The sequence below is a fragment of the Elephas maximus genome, chromosome 3, assembly GCF_024166365.1.
Source record: "Elephas maximus indicus isolate mEleMax1 chromosome 3, mEleMax1 primary haplotype, whole genome shotgun sequence".
In the NCBI taxonomy this organism is placed as follows: Eukaryota; Metazoa; Chordata; class Mammalia; order Proboscidea; family Elephantidae; genus Elephas; species Elephas maximus.
In genome coordinates, this window is record NC_064821.1 from 165,605,500 (window position 1) to 165,623,199 (window position 17,700).

General features: G+C 36.8%; 1 protein-coding gene across 1 annotated transcript in view; it reads right to left on the reverse strand.

Annotated features, from left to right (window-relative positions):
• SYCP1 (synaptonemal complex protein 1) overlaps positions 1-17,700 on the reverse strand; it is a 180,756-nt gene that overhangs the window by 84,724 nt on the left and 78,332 nt on the right. The window contains exons 17-20 of the mRNA XM_049880007.1: positions 8,980-9,084; positions 8,165-8,268; positions 6,607-6,724; positions 5,791-5,861 (exon numbers count right to left, since the gene is read on the reverse strand). Of these exons, the coding sequence (XP_049735964.1) occupies positions 5,791-5,861; positions 6,607-6,724; positions 8,165-8,268; positions 8,980-9,084 (398 nt within the window). The remainder of the gene's footprint in view (positions 1-5,790; positions 5,862-6,606; positions 6,725-8,164; positions 8,269-8,979; positions 9,085-17,700) is intronic.

Below are 17,700 nucleotides of genomic sequence, written 5' to 3' on the forward strand. Positions count from 1 at the left end.
ATCTTCAGTACGTGCTTCAAGTACTCTTCACTCTGAGCAAACAAGGTCGTGTCATCTGCATATCACAGGTTATTTATTAATGGTCTTCCTCCAATCCTGATGCCATGTTTTTCTTCATATAATCCAGCTTCTTGGATTATTTGCTCAGCACACAGATTGAATAAATATGTGAAAGGATACAATCCTGACAAACACCTTTCCTGACTTAAAACACTCAGTACCCCCTTGTTCAGGTCAAAAGACTGCTTCTTCATCTATGTACAGGTTCCTCATAAGCACAGTTAAGCACTCTGGAATTCCTATTCTTGGCAATGTTATTTATAATTTGTTATGATCCACACAGTCGAAAGACTTTGCACAAACACAGGTAAATATCTTTCTAGTGTTCTCTGCTTTCAGCCATGATCCACCTGGTATCAGCAAAGATATCGCTAGTTTCACGTCCTCTTCTGAATCCGGCCTGAATTTCTGGCAATTCCCTGTTGACATACTGCTACAACTGCTTTTGAACCATCTTCAGCGAAATTTTACTTGTGTGTGATATTAATGATATTGTTTGATAATTTCCACATTCTGTTGGATCACTTTTCTTTGGAATGGGTAAAAATATGTATCTCTTCCAGCTGATTGGCCAAGTAGCTCTCTTTCAAATTTCTAGACACAGACTAGTGAGCACGTCCAGTGCTGCATCCATTCATTGAGACATCTCAATTGCCATTCCGTCAGTTCCTGAAGCCTTCTTTTTCACCAATGCCTTCAGCACAACTTGGACCTCTTTCTTCAATACCATCAGTACTTGAGCAAATGCTGCCTCCTGAAATGGCTGAACATCAATCAATTCTTTTTGGTACAGTGACTCTGTTTTCCTTCCATCTTATTTTGATGCTTCCTGAAACTCGAGGCTTAGCACTTTATTCACATTATCTCATATAATTCTGAAACAATCCTACAAGGGACGTATATTAAGTCTAAGGAAGATCTCAAAGAATTTAAAATCTTTAAAACAAACTTAAATTTTAAGGAAAACATTCTTTAATCAAATATAATAAATTGAAACCTAATGCTTCAGAATGTATTAAAAAATTCCCCCCAAATAGTTGGAAAACAGGAAGTATGTGCCTAAATTACTAATGGATTAAAGAAAAACTTTAAATATAAAAACAGGTTCTTTAGAAAATAAAATGAGAATGTTGCATATCAAAAGCCATGTCACAAATGCATAGCTATGTTCAGAAATAAAGTGACAGCTTAAAATGATTTATTTTTTAAAGAGGCAATCAATATACAACTATTTAAAAGAACTAAAGAAAATACTAACATTTGATTGACTTCAGACAGGCTAGAAATTTCTAAGTATAAAAACAGAGATCACAAAAGGAAGAGCAATCAGATCTTTTTTTATTGTCCTTTAGATGAAGGTTTACAAAGCAAATTAGTTTCTCATTAAACAATTTATACACATATTGTTTTGTGACACTGGGTGCCAACCCCATGATATATCAACATTCTCCCCTCCTTCTCGACTTTGGGTTCCCCATTTCCATTCTTCCAGCTTTCCTGTCCCCTCTCTCCTTCTCATCATTACCCCTGGGCTGGTGTGCCCATTTAGTCTCATAATACGTGGCTGAGCTACAAGTATGACTGTTTCTTTCACCAGCCTGTCTAATCTTTGGCTGAAGGGTGAACCTCAGGAGTGACTTCAGTACTGAGTTAAAAGGGTGTCCGGCGCCATACTCTCGGGATATCTCCAGTCTCTGTCAGACCAGTAAGTCTGGTCTCTTTTGCGAGTTTGAATTATGCTCTACATTTTTCTCCAGCTCTGCCTGGGGCCCTCTATTGTGATCCCCATCAGATCAGGCAGTGGTGGTACCCAGGAACCATCTAGTTATGCTGGAATCAGTCTGGTGGAGGCTTGGTAGATGTGCTCCATTTGTCCTTTGGACTATAATCTTTCCCTTGTGTCTTCGGTTTTCTTCATTCTCCCTTGCTCCAGATGAGGTGGGACCAGTAGAGTATCTTAGATAACCGCTCACAAGCTTTTAAGACACCCAGATGCTACTCACCAAAGTAGGATGTAGAACATTTGCTTTATAAACTATATTATGGGAATTGAACAAGATGCCCCCGGAGACCATGGTTCCCAGTCCTCAGCTCAGTAATTCGGTCCCTCAGGGAGTTTGGATGTGTCTATGGAGCTTCTGTGACTCTGCCTTGGCCAAGTTGTGCAGAGTTCCCTAATACTGTGTACTGTCTTACCCTTCACCAAAGTTACCACTTATCTATTGTCTAGTTAGTGTTTTCTCCATCCCAACGCATCCCCTCCCTCATAAACATCAAAAATTGTTTCTTTCTTTTTGTAAACCTTGAGCCTTTATGATGATGGTCTCATACAGTATTTGTCCTTCTGTGACTGACTTATTTCACTCAGCATAATGCTCTCCAGATTCATCCATGTTGTGATATATTTCACAGAGTCATCATTGTTCTTTATCACTGCACAGTTTTTCCATTGCATGTATGTATAGTTTATTCATTCATCTGCTAATGGGCACCTAGGTTGTTTCCATCTCTTTGCTATTGTCAACAATGCTGCAATGAACATGGGTGTGAATATCTCTATTCGTGTGACGACTCTTATTTCTCTAGGATATATGCCTAGGATTGAGACTGTTGGATATTTGGTATTTCTAGTTCTAGCTTCTTAAGGATGCACCATATGGTTTTCCAAAATAGTTATACCATTTTGCATCCCCACCAGCAGTGCATAAGAGTTCAATTTCCCTGCAGCCTCTCCACCATTTGTTATTGTCTGTTTTTTTAATTCATGCCAGTAATGCCGGGGTGAGATGGTATGGTAACTCTTTGTGGTTTTGATTTGCATTTCTCTAAGGGCTATGGCGTAGTGGTTAAGTGCTACGGCTGCTAACCTAAAAGGTCAGCAGTTCGAATCCCCCAGGCGCTCCTTGGAAACTCTACGGCGCAGTTCTACTCTGTCCTTTAGGATCACTATGAGTCGGAAACGACTCGACGGCAGTGGGTTTTTTAATAGCTAGTGATCATGAACATTTCCTCATGTGTCTGTTAGCCTCCTGAAGGTCTTCTTTGGTGAAGTGACTATTCATACTCTGCCCATTTTTTAATTGGATTGTCTTTTTGTTGTAGAGGTGTTAAATTTTCCTATAGATTTTAGAGAATAGACCTTTTTCAGATCTGTCATAGCCAAAATTTTTTTCCAGTCTGTAGGTTCTCCTTTTACTCTTTTGGTGAGGTCTTTTGATGAGCGTAAGTGTTTAATTTTTAGAAGATCCCAGTTATCTAGCTTATCTTCAGGTGTTTGCATACTGTTAGTTATGGTTTGTATCCTGTTAATGCCATGTATTAGGGCCTCTATCATTGACCCTTTTTCTTCTATGATCTTTATAGTTCTTGGTTTTATATTTAGGTCTTTGACCCACTTTGAATTAGTTTTTGTGTTTGGTGTGAGGTATGGGTCCTGTTTCATTTTTTTCACAGATGGACATCCAATTTTGCCAGCACCATTTGTTAAAAAGACTATCTTTTCCCCCATTTAATGGGCTTTGGGCCCTTGTCAAAGATCAGGTGACTGTAGGTGGATAGATTTACATCTGATCTCGATTCTGTACAATGTGTCTGTCATTGTACCAGTACCAGGCTGTTTTGACTACCATAGCTGTATAGCAGGCTCTAAGGCCAGGTAGTGTGAGTCATCCTACTTTATTCTTCTTCTTCAGTAGTGCTTTACTTATCCAGGGCCTCTTTCCTTTCCATATAAAGTTAATAATTAGTTTTTCCATCTTGTTAAAGAATGCTGTAGATGTTTGGATCAGGATTGCATTGTATTTGTAGATTGCCTTGGGCAGAACTGACATTTTTAAAATGTTGAGTCTACCTATTTGTGAGCATGGTATTTTTTTTTTTTTTATGTGGGTCTCTTTGGTTTCTTGTAGTAGTGTTTTATAATTTTCTTTGTACAGGTCTTTTATGCCCCTGGTTAGATTTATTCCTTAGTATTTTATCTTTTTAGAGGCTATTGTCTATAGGGTTGCTATTGTCTATAGGGTTGCTATGTGCTATGAGTTGGAATCAACTCGATGGCAACGGGTTTGGTTTGGTTGATTCTGGTAAATGGTATTAGTTTCCTGATTTCCGTTTCAAAGTTATCTTTGTTGGTGTATAGGAATCCAACTGAATTTTGTTATGTTTATTTTTTTTTTTTTTCCTGCTAGTCTGCTGAATCTATTAGTTCCAGTAGTTTTCTTGCAGAGTCTTTGGATATTCTATGTATAGTATCGTATCATCTGTAAATAGGGGTGGTTTTACTTCCTTACCAATTTGGATGCCCTTTTTTTTTTTTTTAGTTCTTTTTCTTGCCTTATTGCTCTAGCTAGGACTTCCAGCACAATGTTAAATAGTAGGGGTAATAAAGGGGATGCTTGTCTTTTTCCTGTTTTCAAGGCGAATATTTTCAGCATCTCTCCACTGAGAATGATGTTGAGCTATTGGTTTTGTATAGATGCCCTTTATTATGCTGAGGAATTTCCCTTCTATTCCTATTTTATGGCAGTTTTCATCAGGAATGGGTGTTGGACTTTATCAAATGGAAAAGGCAATCAGATTTAATACAAAATAAAAATTTCTGTATATCAAAAAATTGCCCAAAGTTAAATGAAAACAACAGGTTGGGGGAAAATATGTGCTGTAAATAAAACAGATAAAGGATTAATATACTTTTAATAGCTTAAACAAGTCAATAAGGAAACAATAACAACTTCAAACGATTAATGGGCAACAAGCACACGCAGACTATTTTAGAAAGAAGAAATTCTAATAAACAAAGAGGAAAATTTCTAAACTTACCCAAAAAAATGAAAACTATAAATCACAAAAACAGTGAGCTATTTTTACCTATTAAATTACCGCACAAGTCATCGATAATACTCAGTACCAATGAAAACATTTTGGAGTCAGCATTTTCATACAATATTAGTTGTACTGCATGGTTTGCAATCAATACCATCTTATTAGAAGTCATTTAACTATGAAAAATCATTGAAATAATTATTCCTATGGCCCAATAAATTCTCTTGGTTAAAATTCATCCTATCAAATTCAGAATGCAGTACTGAAAATTTTATACGTGCCAAGATGTTTACTACAGTATGATTTATCATAGTGAAATAACAAAAACCTTAAATATCCAAAAACATTAACAGTTAAAATAAATGATGTCATATCCATTTGATTGGCTGGCATAAAGGCATGAAAACAGATGATTATGAAAACACCTACAAACATGCATAATGCTTAAGATAATATTAAATACAAGAGTTGCATATAAAATCGTATATCAACAACGATTATAAGTAAAAGACCAAATATAGCCTTTAAAAATACAGAGTAAAAAAAAAATACAGAATGAGTATAAACACTCCAATATTAAATAGCTGATGGGATTACAGGTGATTTCTTTTATTTCTCATCTAAATTCTCTGAAATATGACTAATGTATTTTCTAAATTAAGTAAATATTAAAGAATCAGAAAGATTATAATACTTTAAAATTAGTTTAGATGTTTAATCTCGCTATTGTTTCAACACCAAGTATAAAATAGACATAACAGTTTTATTTTTAAGCAGGATCCCAAAACAGTAATTTAAATCTAATTGTTTACTTTATACTATATTTAAGTTTAATTTAAATTAACAAATTATAGAAAATAAATACTAAAATCCTTTGCCAGACAAAAAAGGCCAACTCATTAGTCTTGCCTTAATTGTGTTTCTGTTTCTTCCAGATTTTCTATTTGTTTCAACATCCTTTCTTCTTGCTTTTTGCTATTCTAAAGAAATAATCAATGTTGTTTATATTAATTATTTTGTTTCATCAAAATAAAATTGAAACCAATATTTAAGACATTTATCTGTCAGTATAAAATCCACTTAATTATATATAAAGCAAGAGAATGGACTACTTGCAAAGTTTCACACTACTTTTCCAGCCTAAATAAGTTTTATTTGCTGTTTTTCGTTATACTTAGTGCCTTGCATCCTTTTTTCATATTGTTGTGGCATCAAGAATTTTTTTTTATTATTATTCATTGTTACCTACTGAACTCATAATTCACCTTTTAAGACCAAAACCAATGTTATATTCTCCATGAAGCCTTGTCTTCCACCAAGGCAGAATGACCCTGTGAACTCTAGTAACACTCTGTGTCACTAACAACACATAAGACATCCTATTTCGCTTACCTTATTTATTACTTTTTCTATTAAGTCATAAGCTTCTAAAGAGCAAGGATGGTATTTTTTTCATCATTGTATTCTCTGCAGTGTCTTATATGCCATATTCAATAAATACTTGTTGGAAAAAATCCTCTATAAAAATTAGATTAACTTTATCTATGGATAGCCTCTATATTCTGTTACCCATTATTACCATCCCAGATCAATATGCATGCGTATTTTACTTCTAAAATAAAGTATCAGCTCTAAGACGATCAGACTTTTAAATTGAAAGGGTCTTAACCCCCTAATTTTACAGGTAAGAAAACTAAGTCACTGGCACTTTCTTTTTCAACTCACATGAATATCTTCTTGCAGTTTCTTGAGTTCTAGGGCCATATCACTCGTTTCTTGTGCTAGCTCTTTGTTCTCTAATGAAAGCTTATTGCAGCTTGCAGTTAGTTCAAAGCTCTTTAGCCTATTTTTTAAAAAGATTTCATACAAAATAAGTAGACGATCATACTAAATGATGTCAAATTTAACTCAAAATAATCTGAGGGGAAATGGAGGATAGCAGGGGGGTATAAATGAAGCAAGATTGGCCATTAGTTAATTTCTGAAGTTGGGTGATACATACATGCTGGTTCATTACTCTCTCTACTTCGTACGTGTTTGAAATTTTTCTATAATAAGTTTTTCAAAATGTGAGATAACATATTTCCTTGCATATTCCCCAAACCCTCATCCCCACACGTTCTCCACAAATTTTGAAGAGTAATTACATTATTTTTCTTCATATAATTTTTTTCTCCTCAGTACACTGTCTCTTAGAAATGGTTCCAAAGTTCTGATCATTTGACTGAAGTAGTACACAAGGACTGAACTATTTTTAATTAAAGCCGTTTTGTTTAAATTAAGTGAAACTAGGTTTAATCTTTGTTCACAACACTTAATCTGCTTTTACGAGGTTTTAAATGCTTTACAGTGGAAGACAGATTACCACTGTTGTTAGTTGTGGTCAGGATTAATTTTAAATGAAGGCAAGGGAATGTTTGCCTCTTTGGAGTGATTTCAAAAGCACCTGTTATCTCTTCCTACTTACTGACATGGAAAATTCATAAAAGAAGAGATAAAGTTTTTCATTACAAAATATAAGGTTGAGAAAGTAAATACGCCAAGGATAACGTAAATTTATGTTAAAATATATGTAATTAATTAGTCCATTCATTAAAAGTGATTTTGATTGATAGATAAAGATTACCCAGGGTGTCTAAAAAAGTATTATTCAAAGGGTACCAGAAGCAAGGAACAGGAGCTGAAAGGGAAGGGAGAGGATATTGAGTAAACTGCTTACTTCTCATTTATACCAAGAGCTGAGAAGCAACCAAAAGTGAAAAAATTCTGCTCACCCCTAGACTGGCTACTTGAGTTTACTTCTCTCTGAATAATAACACAATAATTATTTCTCCCCACTTTCTCTCTAAATTAAACTTACTGAGTAGATGAATTCATTCAATTTAATATTTTACTTGGACAGTGTAAAAAACAAATTTGTATTTTGACATTCCAGCTACACCCACCTATGAAATAATTTAATAAAAAAAAACTACAACACCCAAAATCATTAGTTACAACTGCAAATGATTATTTTTATCAGGAACTAAATACCTCCAAAAAAAAGTAATATATTGGTCTTTTAAAGCACTTCCCAACTTTGTGATATACTCTTTCGATATCAGTGACACATACTTGCCTTAGCAATGTTACTGGTAAATTACTTTGATCTTTAATTAGAAATAAAATACAACTTGAAGTCCATTCAAATAAAAATTAAACATAATTTACTAATCTATTATTTACTACCAAAAAGCTTAGGAATTAAATACATAAACTATTTATAGATAGATGGAAAACATACTTCTCATTTTCAAGCTCAGTTTTCAGATCTTTAACCTGTTTTGAGTAATGTTGTTCACTTGTCACAATGGCATTTAATTGTATTTCCAAATCATGCACTTCTTTCTGCAAAGAAACATGTAAAATCATGACAAATTTTTTTTTTAATTTTCTCATTTAAATGGTGTGGTGACTCTATATAATCAAAACATATATTTGTAAATACTTGGTAAGATTATGCCAAATATTTTCAATTAAATAGATTTAATGCCATAAACATTATAATTTTAAAACAATGAGCACTGACAAATGCAATGTAAATTCCATCTTGATCTTCTGAAGATCAACCAATAAAATTATATTTACATACAACAAAATATCCCCATGAATTCTACTTTAACAAATAATTAATTTTGCTTATAAAGTTACATTATTAAGGAGAACTATATTAATTAAATCAGGTAGCATTTTAAAAATTAAACTTCTCACTATTACAAAAAGACAGTTATAAATATGATTTAATGAAGCTAAATTTTAAATGTACCAATTAAGAAATACAATATCCAAAAATGTAATTATTACAAAAAGCAGCATTGCGTATAATACTGATATTTTAAATGCTGACTTTTATCTCCCACACTCCACAACAGAGCTGATCTAGATAAGTTATGTTTTAAGTTAATTTTTAATACATTAAATGTAGCAGAAACACATATTTTTAGAAGAAATCTTGTGAAGACCTCTTTCACAAGGTAAATACCCATACCATAATCTATTTTGTAAATGTGTACTCTACTAACAAAGATATCTGAAACAAAAATTGATTTGTAAACAAACCTCTCTGGTTTGGAGAAGACCCGTTAATTCCTGTTCTGTTCCTTTTAATTCTTCAGCAATCTTCTCAAATTGTTTCTTTTCATCTAAAAGCTTTTCGTTTTCTGCCTATTTAAGAATATTAATAAATCATGAGTGCAAGAGTCTGTACATATTCAAAATAATCAAACTGTCTAAACAGAGTTCTGGAAAAAACTATGAGTTTCTCCTTTGGCTAAAATTTTCTTAAGAGAAATTAAGCCTTATTAAATTAATTCGAAAACTAAATGTGATGACAGAGAATTTAATAAACAAAACACTGCACTAAGAGCCATGTAGTGTTGTTGTAAAGTGCCATCAAGTCGGTTCGACTCATAGTGACCCTATGTACCACAGAACGAAACACTGCCCAGTCCTGCACCATCCTTACAGTCGCTGTTATGCTTGAGCCCACTGTTGCAGCCACTGTGTCAACCCATCTCATTGAGGGTCTTCCTTTTTTCCGCTGACCCCCTACTTTACCAAACATGATGTCCTTCTCCAGGGACTGATCCCTCCTGACAATATGTCCAAAGTATGTAAGACAGAGTCTCACCATCCTTGCTTCTAAGGAACATTCTGGTTGTACTTCTTCCAAGACAGATTTGTTCGTTCTTTTGGCAGTCCATGGTATATTCAATATTCTTCACCAACACCACAATTCAAAGGCATCAAATCTTCTTTGATCTTCCTTATTCATTGTCCAGCTCTCACATGCATATGACGCAACTGAAAATACCATGGCTTGGGTCACACGCACCTTACTCTTCAAGGTGACATCTCTGCTTTTCAATACTTTAAAGAGGGCCTTGGCAGCAGATTTGTCCAAGGCAATGTGTCTTTTGACTTCTTGACCACTGCTTCCATGGGTGTTGACTGTGGATACAAGTGAAATGAAATCCTTGACAACTTCAATCTTTTCTCTGTTTACCATGATGTTGATCATTGGTCCAGTTGTGAGGATTTTTGTTTTCTTTATGTTGAGCTGCAATCCATACTGAAGGCTGTGGTCTTTGATCTTCATCAGCAAGTGCTTCAAGTCCTCTTCGCTTTCAGCAAGCAAGGTTGTGTTATCTGCATAATGGAAGTTGTTAATGAGTCCTCCTCCAATCATGATGCCCCATTCTACTTTATAAAGTCCAGCTTCTAGGATTATTTGCTTAGCATACAGATTGAATAGGTATGGTGAAAGGATAAAACCCTGACTCTGATTGAATAGGTATGGTGAAAGGATAAAACCCTGACTCTGATTGAATAGGTATGGTGAAAGCATAAAACCCTGACTCATACCTTTCCTGACTTTAAACCAATCAGTATCCCCATGTTCTGTCAAAACATCTGCCTCTTGATCTATGTACAGGTTCCTCATGAGAACAATTAAGTGTTCTGGAATTGCCATTCTGCACAATGTTATCCATAGTTTGTTACAATCCACACAGTCAAATGCCTTTGCATGGTCAATAAAACACAGATAAACATCCTTCTGGTATTCCCTGCTTTCAGCCAGGATCTATCTGACATCAGCAATAATATCCCTGGTTCCACGTCCTCTTCTGAATCCAGCCTGAACTTCTGGCAGTTCCCTGTCAATATACTGCTGCAGCCACCTTTGAATAATCTTCTGCAGAATTTTGCTCGCATGTGATATTAATGATATTGTTCGATAATTTCCACATTTGGTTGAATTACCTTTCTTGGGAATAGGCATAAATGTGGATCTCTTCCAGTCGGTTGGCCAGGTAACTGTCTTCCAAATTTCTTGGCATAGACGAGTGAACACTTCTAGCGCTGCATCTGGTTGTTGAAATATCTCAATTAGTATTCCGTCAATTCATGGAGCCTTGTTTTTCACCAATGCCTTCAGTGTAGTTTGGACTTCTTCCTTCAGCACCATCAGTAACCTGATCATATGCTAACTCTTGAAATGGTTGAATGTCAACTAATTCTTTTTGGTATAATGACTCTGTATTCTTTCCATCTTCTTTTGATGCATCATTTAGTATTTTCCCCATAGAATCCTTCACTATTGCAACTCGAGGCTTGAATTTTTTCTTCAGTTCTTTCAGCTTCAGAAACGCTGAGTACGTTCTTCCCTTTTGGTTTTCTGTCATCATAGTACTTTACTTTGTCTTCTTCGGCCACCCTTTGAAATCTTCTGCTCAGTTCTTTTACTTCATTATTTCTTCCATTTGCTTTAGCCACTCGATGTTCGAGGGCAAGTTTCAGAGTCTCCTTTGACATCCATCTTGTTCTTTTCTTTCTCTCCTGTCTTTTCAATGACCTTTTGCTTTTTTCATGTATGATGTCCCTGATGTCATTCCACAACTCACCTGGTCTTCAGTCATTAGTGTTCAACACATCAAATCTATTCTTGAGATGGTCTCTAAATTCAGGTAGGATATATTCAAAGTCATACTTTGGCTCTTGTGGACTTGCTCTGATTTTCTTCAGTTTCAATTTGAACTTGTATATGAGCAATTGATGGTCTGTTCCATAGTCAGCCCCTGGCCTTGTTCTGACTGATGATACTGAGTTTTTCCACCATCTCTTTCCATGCAGTCGATCTGATTCCTGTGTATTCCATCTGGTGAGGCCCATTGTAGAGTCACCATTTGTGTTGGTGAAAAAAGGCATTTGCAATGAAGAAGTCGTTGGCCTTGCAAAATTCTATCATGCAATCTCTGGCACTGTTTCTATCACCAAGGCCATATTTTCCAGCTCCTGATCCTTGTTTTTTGTTTCCAACTTTTGCATTCCAATCACCAGTAATTATCAACACATCCTGATTGCACGTTCGATCAATTTCAAACTGCAGAAGCTGATAAAAGTCTTCAATTTCTTCATCTTTGTCCTTAGTGGTTGGTGCACAAATTTGAATAATAGTCACATTAACTGGTCTTCCTTGTAGGCGTATGGATATTATCCTATCACTGACAGCATCGTACTTCAGGATAGATCTTGAAATGTTCTTGATGATGAATGCAACATCATTCCTCTTCAAGTTGTCATTCCGAGCATAGTAGACTATATGATTGTCCAGTTCAAAATGGCCAATACCAGTCCATTTGAGCTCACTAATGCCTAGGATATTGATGTTCACGGGTTCCATTTCATTTCTGATGATTTCCAATTTTCCTAGATTCATACTTCGTACATTCCACATCCTGATTATTAATGGATGTTTGCAGCTGTTTCTTCTCATTTGCAGTCATGCCACATCAGCAAATGAAGGTCCCGAAAGCTGGACTCCATCCACGTCATTAAGGTCGACTCTTTGAGGAGGCGGCTCTTCCCCAGTTATCTTTTGAGTGCCTTCCAACCTGGGGGGCTCATCTTCCAGCACTATATCAGACAGTGTTCTACTGCTATTCATAAGGTTTTCTCTGGATAATTCTTTTCAGAAGGAGACTGCTGGGTTCTTCTTCCTAGTCTGTCTCAGTCTGGAAGCTCAACTGAAACCTGCCCTCCCTCGGTGTCACTGCTGGTATCTGAATACTGGTGGCACAGTTTCCATCATCACAGCAACACGCATACCCCCACAGTATGACAAACTGACAGATGCATAGGGGTAAGAACCACAGAATTCATTTATTTGAAGAATCATGCGGATCACTGAATTCAAACGTTATACATAAATCACTCCAACTTATTAGCAAGAAGGTAGTCTTTCACTATACTTGCAGTACTATGTGTTCTAATATTGCACTAAAATGTGCTTCCCCGTAATTCTCATGTAATGGTCATTGTTCAGCCTTATACAATCACAGGAGAAGTCTAATTCCTCTTTTATATGATAGCTGACAAATATTTGAAGAGCTATCATTATTCCCTAAATTATCTCTTAACTATTCTAAAACCTCTAGTTCTTATTATCATTCTTCCTATGAAATGGTTCTGAATTACCTCATTCCCTCAGGATGGACTCACTTTGTCAATATATTGGTTTAAATAAGGTGCCAAAATTGAACTCAATGTTCTAGACCAAGGATCAGCAAGCTCCAGTCCACAGGCAAAATCCAGGCCCCTGCCTGTTTTTATAAATAAACTTATACTGGAATACGGCCATATCCATTCATTTATGTATTGCCTATGGCTGTTTTGTGCTATAAAGGCAGAGCTGAATAGCTGCATATGGTCCACGAAGCCATCACTCAGCAGTAGTACAGCACAGGCAACTAAAACATCAATAGAAACTTCACCATTTTTCTGACTTGAAGAAACAAGGAAAGGAGCCCTGGGAACCATGACTAGCTACAAGAATATTAAAAGAAATCAGAGGCAGAGAACCAGAAAAAGCAATCTCCTAATTCTTGGTATAAACACTAAACAAATCTAAAACTGACCTGTGAAATACAGTCATGATACAGACTCAAAAGCAGTGCAGCAAAGGCTAAGAGAAATAAATTGAGATTTGAAGTGCTGTGCACAGACGGTGAGACAAAACTTATTTTGAAGCTAACTAGCTAATTTTTGGCTAAAACAAAAACATTATATTTTCCTACATTATACACAAAAATATAATAGGACTGAGAGTCTACACAACATAGCCTTCACAATGTCCTGAATATAAGCCAAAACTACTCAACATACAAAAAACCAGGAAAATGTGAATCATTCTCAAGGAAACGGGCAACCAACATATGCTAACTCCAGTATAAGCAAGATGTCAGAACTTCATCAGATGAGCACTTTAATGCAGCAATTATAATCATGCTCAGTTGGATAAAGGAAAATATTCTTGAAATGAATGAAAATATAGGAAATATAAGCAGAGAAGTAGAAAATATAAGCTAGAACCAAATGGAAATTTTAAAATTGATTTTAAAAATTCACTGGATGTGCTTAAGAGCAGAATGGACATTACAGAGGAAAGTAACAGTAAATTTGAAGATCAGAACAGTAGAATTGATCCAATCTGAAGAACAGGGAGGGGAAAAAAAGATTGAAAGAAAATGAGCAGACTCTCAGGGGTCTGTGAGACAATATCAAAAGTTCAAAGAGCTGTATATTATAGTCCCAGAAGGAGGGGATAGTGAGAATAAGATAGAAAAAAATGCTTGAAGAAATAATGGCAGAAAACTTGCCAAATTTGAAGAAAGTAAAAAATTTACAGATTTATAAAGTTCACTGAATCCCAAACAAAATGATTTGACCTCAGGAGCAGAGCCAACATGGTGCTATAGACAGAAGCATCATGACATCCCTCTGCAGCAAAGACCCAAAAAACTAAAGAAAACATAGAAACATCAATCCTGGAACCCTAAGTACCAAATGAAGGAATAAAGAACTTGATCAAGCACCAAATGGCATAAGAAACTTACAGAGAACAGACAATAAGGAGAGCTACGGAGTGGAGGTGCTCTATCAGCTAACGTGGCTAGATTCAGCATCTTGGACCTAAGCCACCAAGGACCGCGGACAGGGAGTATGGGAAGGCAACTCCACAGAGCTCCCAGGAGGAGACAGAGTACCTGGTAACCAGTAACATATGTTTTCCCACTCACCCCCACTCCTTCCTTGTACGCAGCCTCCACTGCTTACCAGTGGGCCACGGTTACTTGGCCGGAGATACACTAGCTCATTGTTGCTGAGGTCCGCCCCACTCCCACCAGCTGGCCCCTTCAACCCCTCCCCCCCTTTTTTTTTTGGTTTTTTGTTTTATTTTTTTCCAGTTTGCTTTTTTTTTTTTTTGCTTTTGTTTTTGTTGTTTCTTCTCTCCTCCCTTCCTCCCTTTTCTTTCTCCCACCCAGCTAGCCCTGTGTGCCATACCCTCCCCTTCTTGACAGGCTAGGACTTTTGGTTTGTTTGCTTTTGTGTGTGTGTGTGTGCGTGTGTGTGTGTGTGGTTTTTTATGTTTGTTTTTTGATACTGTTTTTTTGTCTGTTTGTTCTTGTTGTTGTTGCTTTTCTGTCTCTCCGTTCCTCTTCCTTCTTCCGCCCAGCTAGCCCCATGTGTCATTCCCCGCCCCCCACTTCTTGATAGGGTATAATTTTTTTGTTTGTTTACTTTGTTCATTTTGTTTGTTTGCTTTTTGGGCTTTTTTAAAATTGTTTCTCTCCCTTACTTCCTTTCCTTTCTCCTGCCCAGCTAGCCCCATGTGCCATCCCTTTCCCTTTTTGACAGGCTGTAATTTTTTGGCTTGTTTGGTTTTTCTTTTCTTCTGTTTCTTCTCCCTTTCTTTTCCTTTCCTTCTTTTCCATTCTTCCACCTACCCAACCCTGTGCACTGCCCCTGCTTCTTCTGAAAGGGCCATGCTGCACAGCTCAGTTGTGGAGAGTCACTGTGCGCAGCCTCCCTCGTCTGCACGGTCATCACCAACTAGCTCCCAAAGCACCATTTTATCGACTGATTGTTTGTGTTATTTTATACTTTTTTTTTGTTATTGTTTCTTCTCACACCCTTCCTTTCTTTTCTCCCATCCACCCAGACCCGTGCACCACCTGCAACTTCTTGGAGTGCTGTGCTGTACCGCTCAGCTGGACAGCCCCTGGCACATGGCCTCCCTGGGTCTGCACCGCCCCCACACACCAGCTCCCTCAGTGCCGTATTTTTTTGTGTATTTTTTCCCTTCTTCTTCTCCCTCCCACCTAGGCCCTGTACTGCCTCCTCCCGTTACTGACAAGACATGCTGTGCCATCCTGCAAGACAGGCATCAGCTTACTGTCACTCCAATTCCACCTCACCCCAAATGGCCAGTGACCCCACATTCATTATTTCTTTGCTGCTATTGTAGTTTTTATTTTTTTATTATGTTTCTTCATTTGTTGATTGTTGGAATCTTTTCTCTCTTACCCCTCTTTCCTTTTCTCTCTGCTGCCCACCTAGCCCCAGGCGCCACCCACGCCACTTCTCAACAGGCCAAGCCACACCACTAAACTAGAAAGCCACCAACACATGGCCTTGCCGGGTTTGCCCTGCCCTCACCTACCAAATCCTACTCCACATTAACATTTTATTTACTTTTTTACTTCATTTTTGCCTTTTTATTTTAACTTTTCTTTGCCTTTGTTTCTCTCTCCTTTCTTTTCTTTCAACCACTCACTTAACTCTGTACACCACATCTTCTCCTTTGCCTCCTGCCTATCTGCACCATGTGCTGAGAACCATGCACCTTAGAGGTACTGAAGTGGACCCGCTGCACTTGCCCTGCACTGCCTCCCAGCTCCACACTGTCACCCCCAGTTCTTGCTGAAAACTACCCATCCCTGCCTTTCTACACACTGAACCCACCCTGCTGCACCATAGCTGACTGGCTGGCCCTGCCCACCTGGACAAGGTTATGAGAAGTATTGTGCCCACAAGTGAGCAAGCAACAAAACACACCCACCCCACCTACCAAGACATAACAAAATAAAACAAAAAAGCAGGATGAAACAATCAAATCTACAACCAACAAAGAAAATAATTCTTGAATATCCCAGAAACATTAGACATCAAAACAAAAAAAGAGGAGAGGATGGCTCCAGAAAGCAATCAAAACAAAACATCAGATGACCTTCCAGTAGAAGAAAAGGCAATGGAACTACCTGATAGGGAATTCAAAACTCTAATATTCAGGGTTCTCCAACACATGAAGGAAAATGCAGACAAAAATAAGGAAAAACACACAAGATTATAGAAAATAGAGACAAAATCAGGAAAACCACAGACACAGGAAGAACTCAGGAAAATAATACAGGAAGAAAATGTAAAAATGAATAAACAACTAGAAATCATACAAAAACAGCAATTAGAAATTCAAAAGATAAACAACAAGATTTCAGAAACAGACAGTGCAGTAGAAGGTTTTAGGAGCAAACTTGAAACAATGGAAGACAGGATAAGCAAAATTGAAGACAAATCCTTGTCTACTGCCTTGCTTAGGAAAAGTCAGAGAAAAGAATAAAAAAAAAAATGAAGAAACCTTAAGAACAATGTGGGGTACAATCAAAAGCAAAATTTGCATGTGATCAGAGTTCCAGAACAGGGGGAGGATCACTGAAGACTTGCTGACAGAAAACTTCCCTAATGTCATGAAAGACGAAAAGCCGACTGTTCAAGAAGCTCAACAAACCTCATATAGGATAGACCCCAAAAGAAAAGCACCAAGACATATCATAATGCCACTCGTTGAAACCAAAGACCCAAAACATCCTGAGAGTAGCTTGAGAAAAACGAAAAGTCACATATAGAGGGGAAACAAGAAGACTAAGCTTTGATTACTTGGCAGAAACTAAGCTGGCAAGGAGGCAATGAGATGACATATATAAAATCTTGAAAGAAAAACACTGCCAAACAAGAATAATATATACTGAAAAACTCTCACTCAAATATGATGGTGAAATTAGGGCATTTCCAGATAAAGAGAAATTAAGGGAATACATAAAAACCAAACCAAACTTACAAGTATTATGAAAGGGAGCCCTTTGGTTAGAGGACTGACAACATCAGACAACAACCTGAATCTAGCACATAAGAGAGATACCAGTTTAGATAAGGAACTCTCAAGGATAAAAGAAAACTAAAAAATTACAACACAGAACAGAGATGTCAATCTGTAAATGACAACAACATCAGAGCAACAAAAGAGGAATAAACAGTGTAGGTATAGAAGTTTCAAATGGAGAGAAAGTCAAGGTGTTATCAAGTAATAAAAGACTGGCTTAAACTTAGGAATATAAGAGTAAATTTTAAGGTAACCACAGAGAAAGTTAACAAACCTACTCA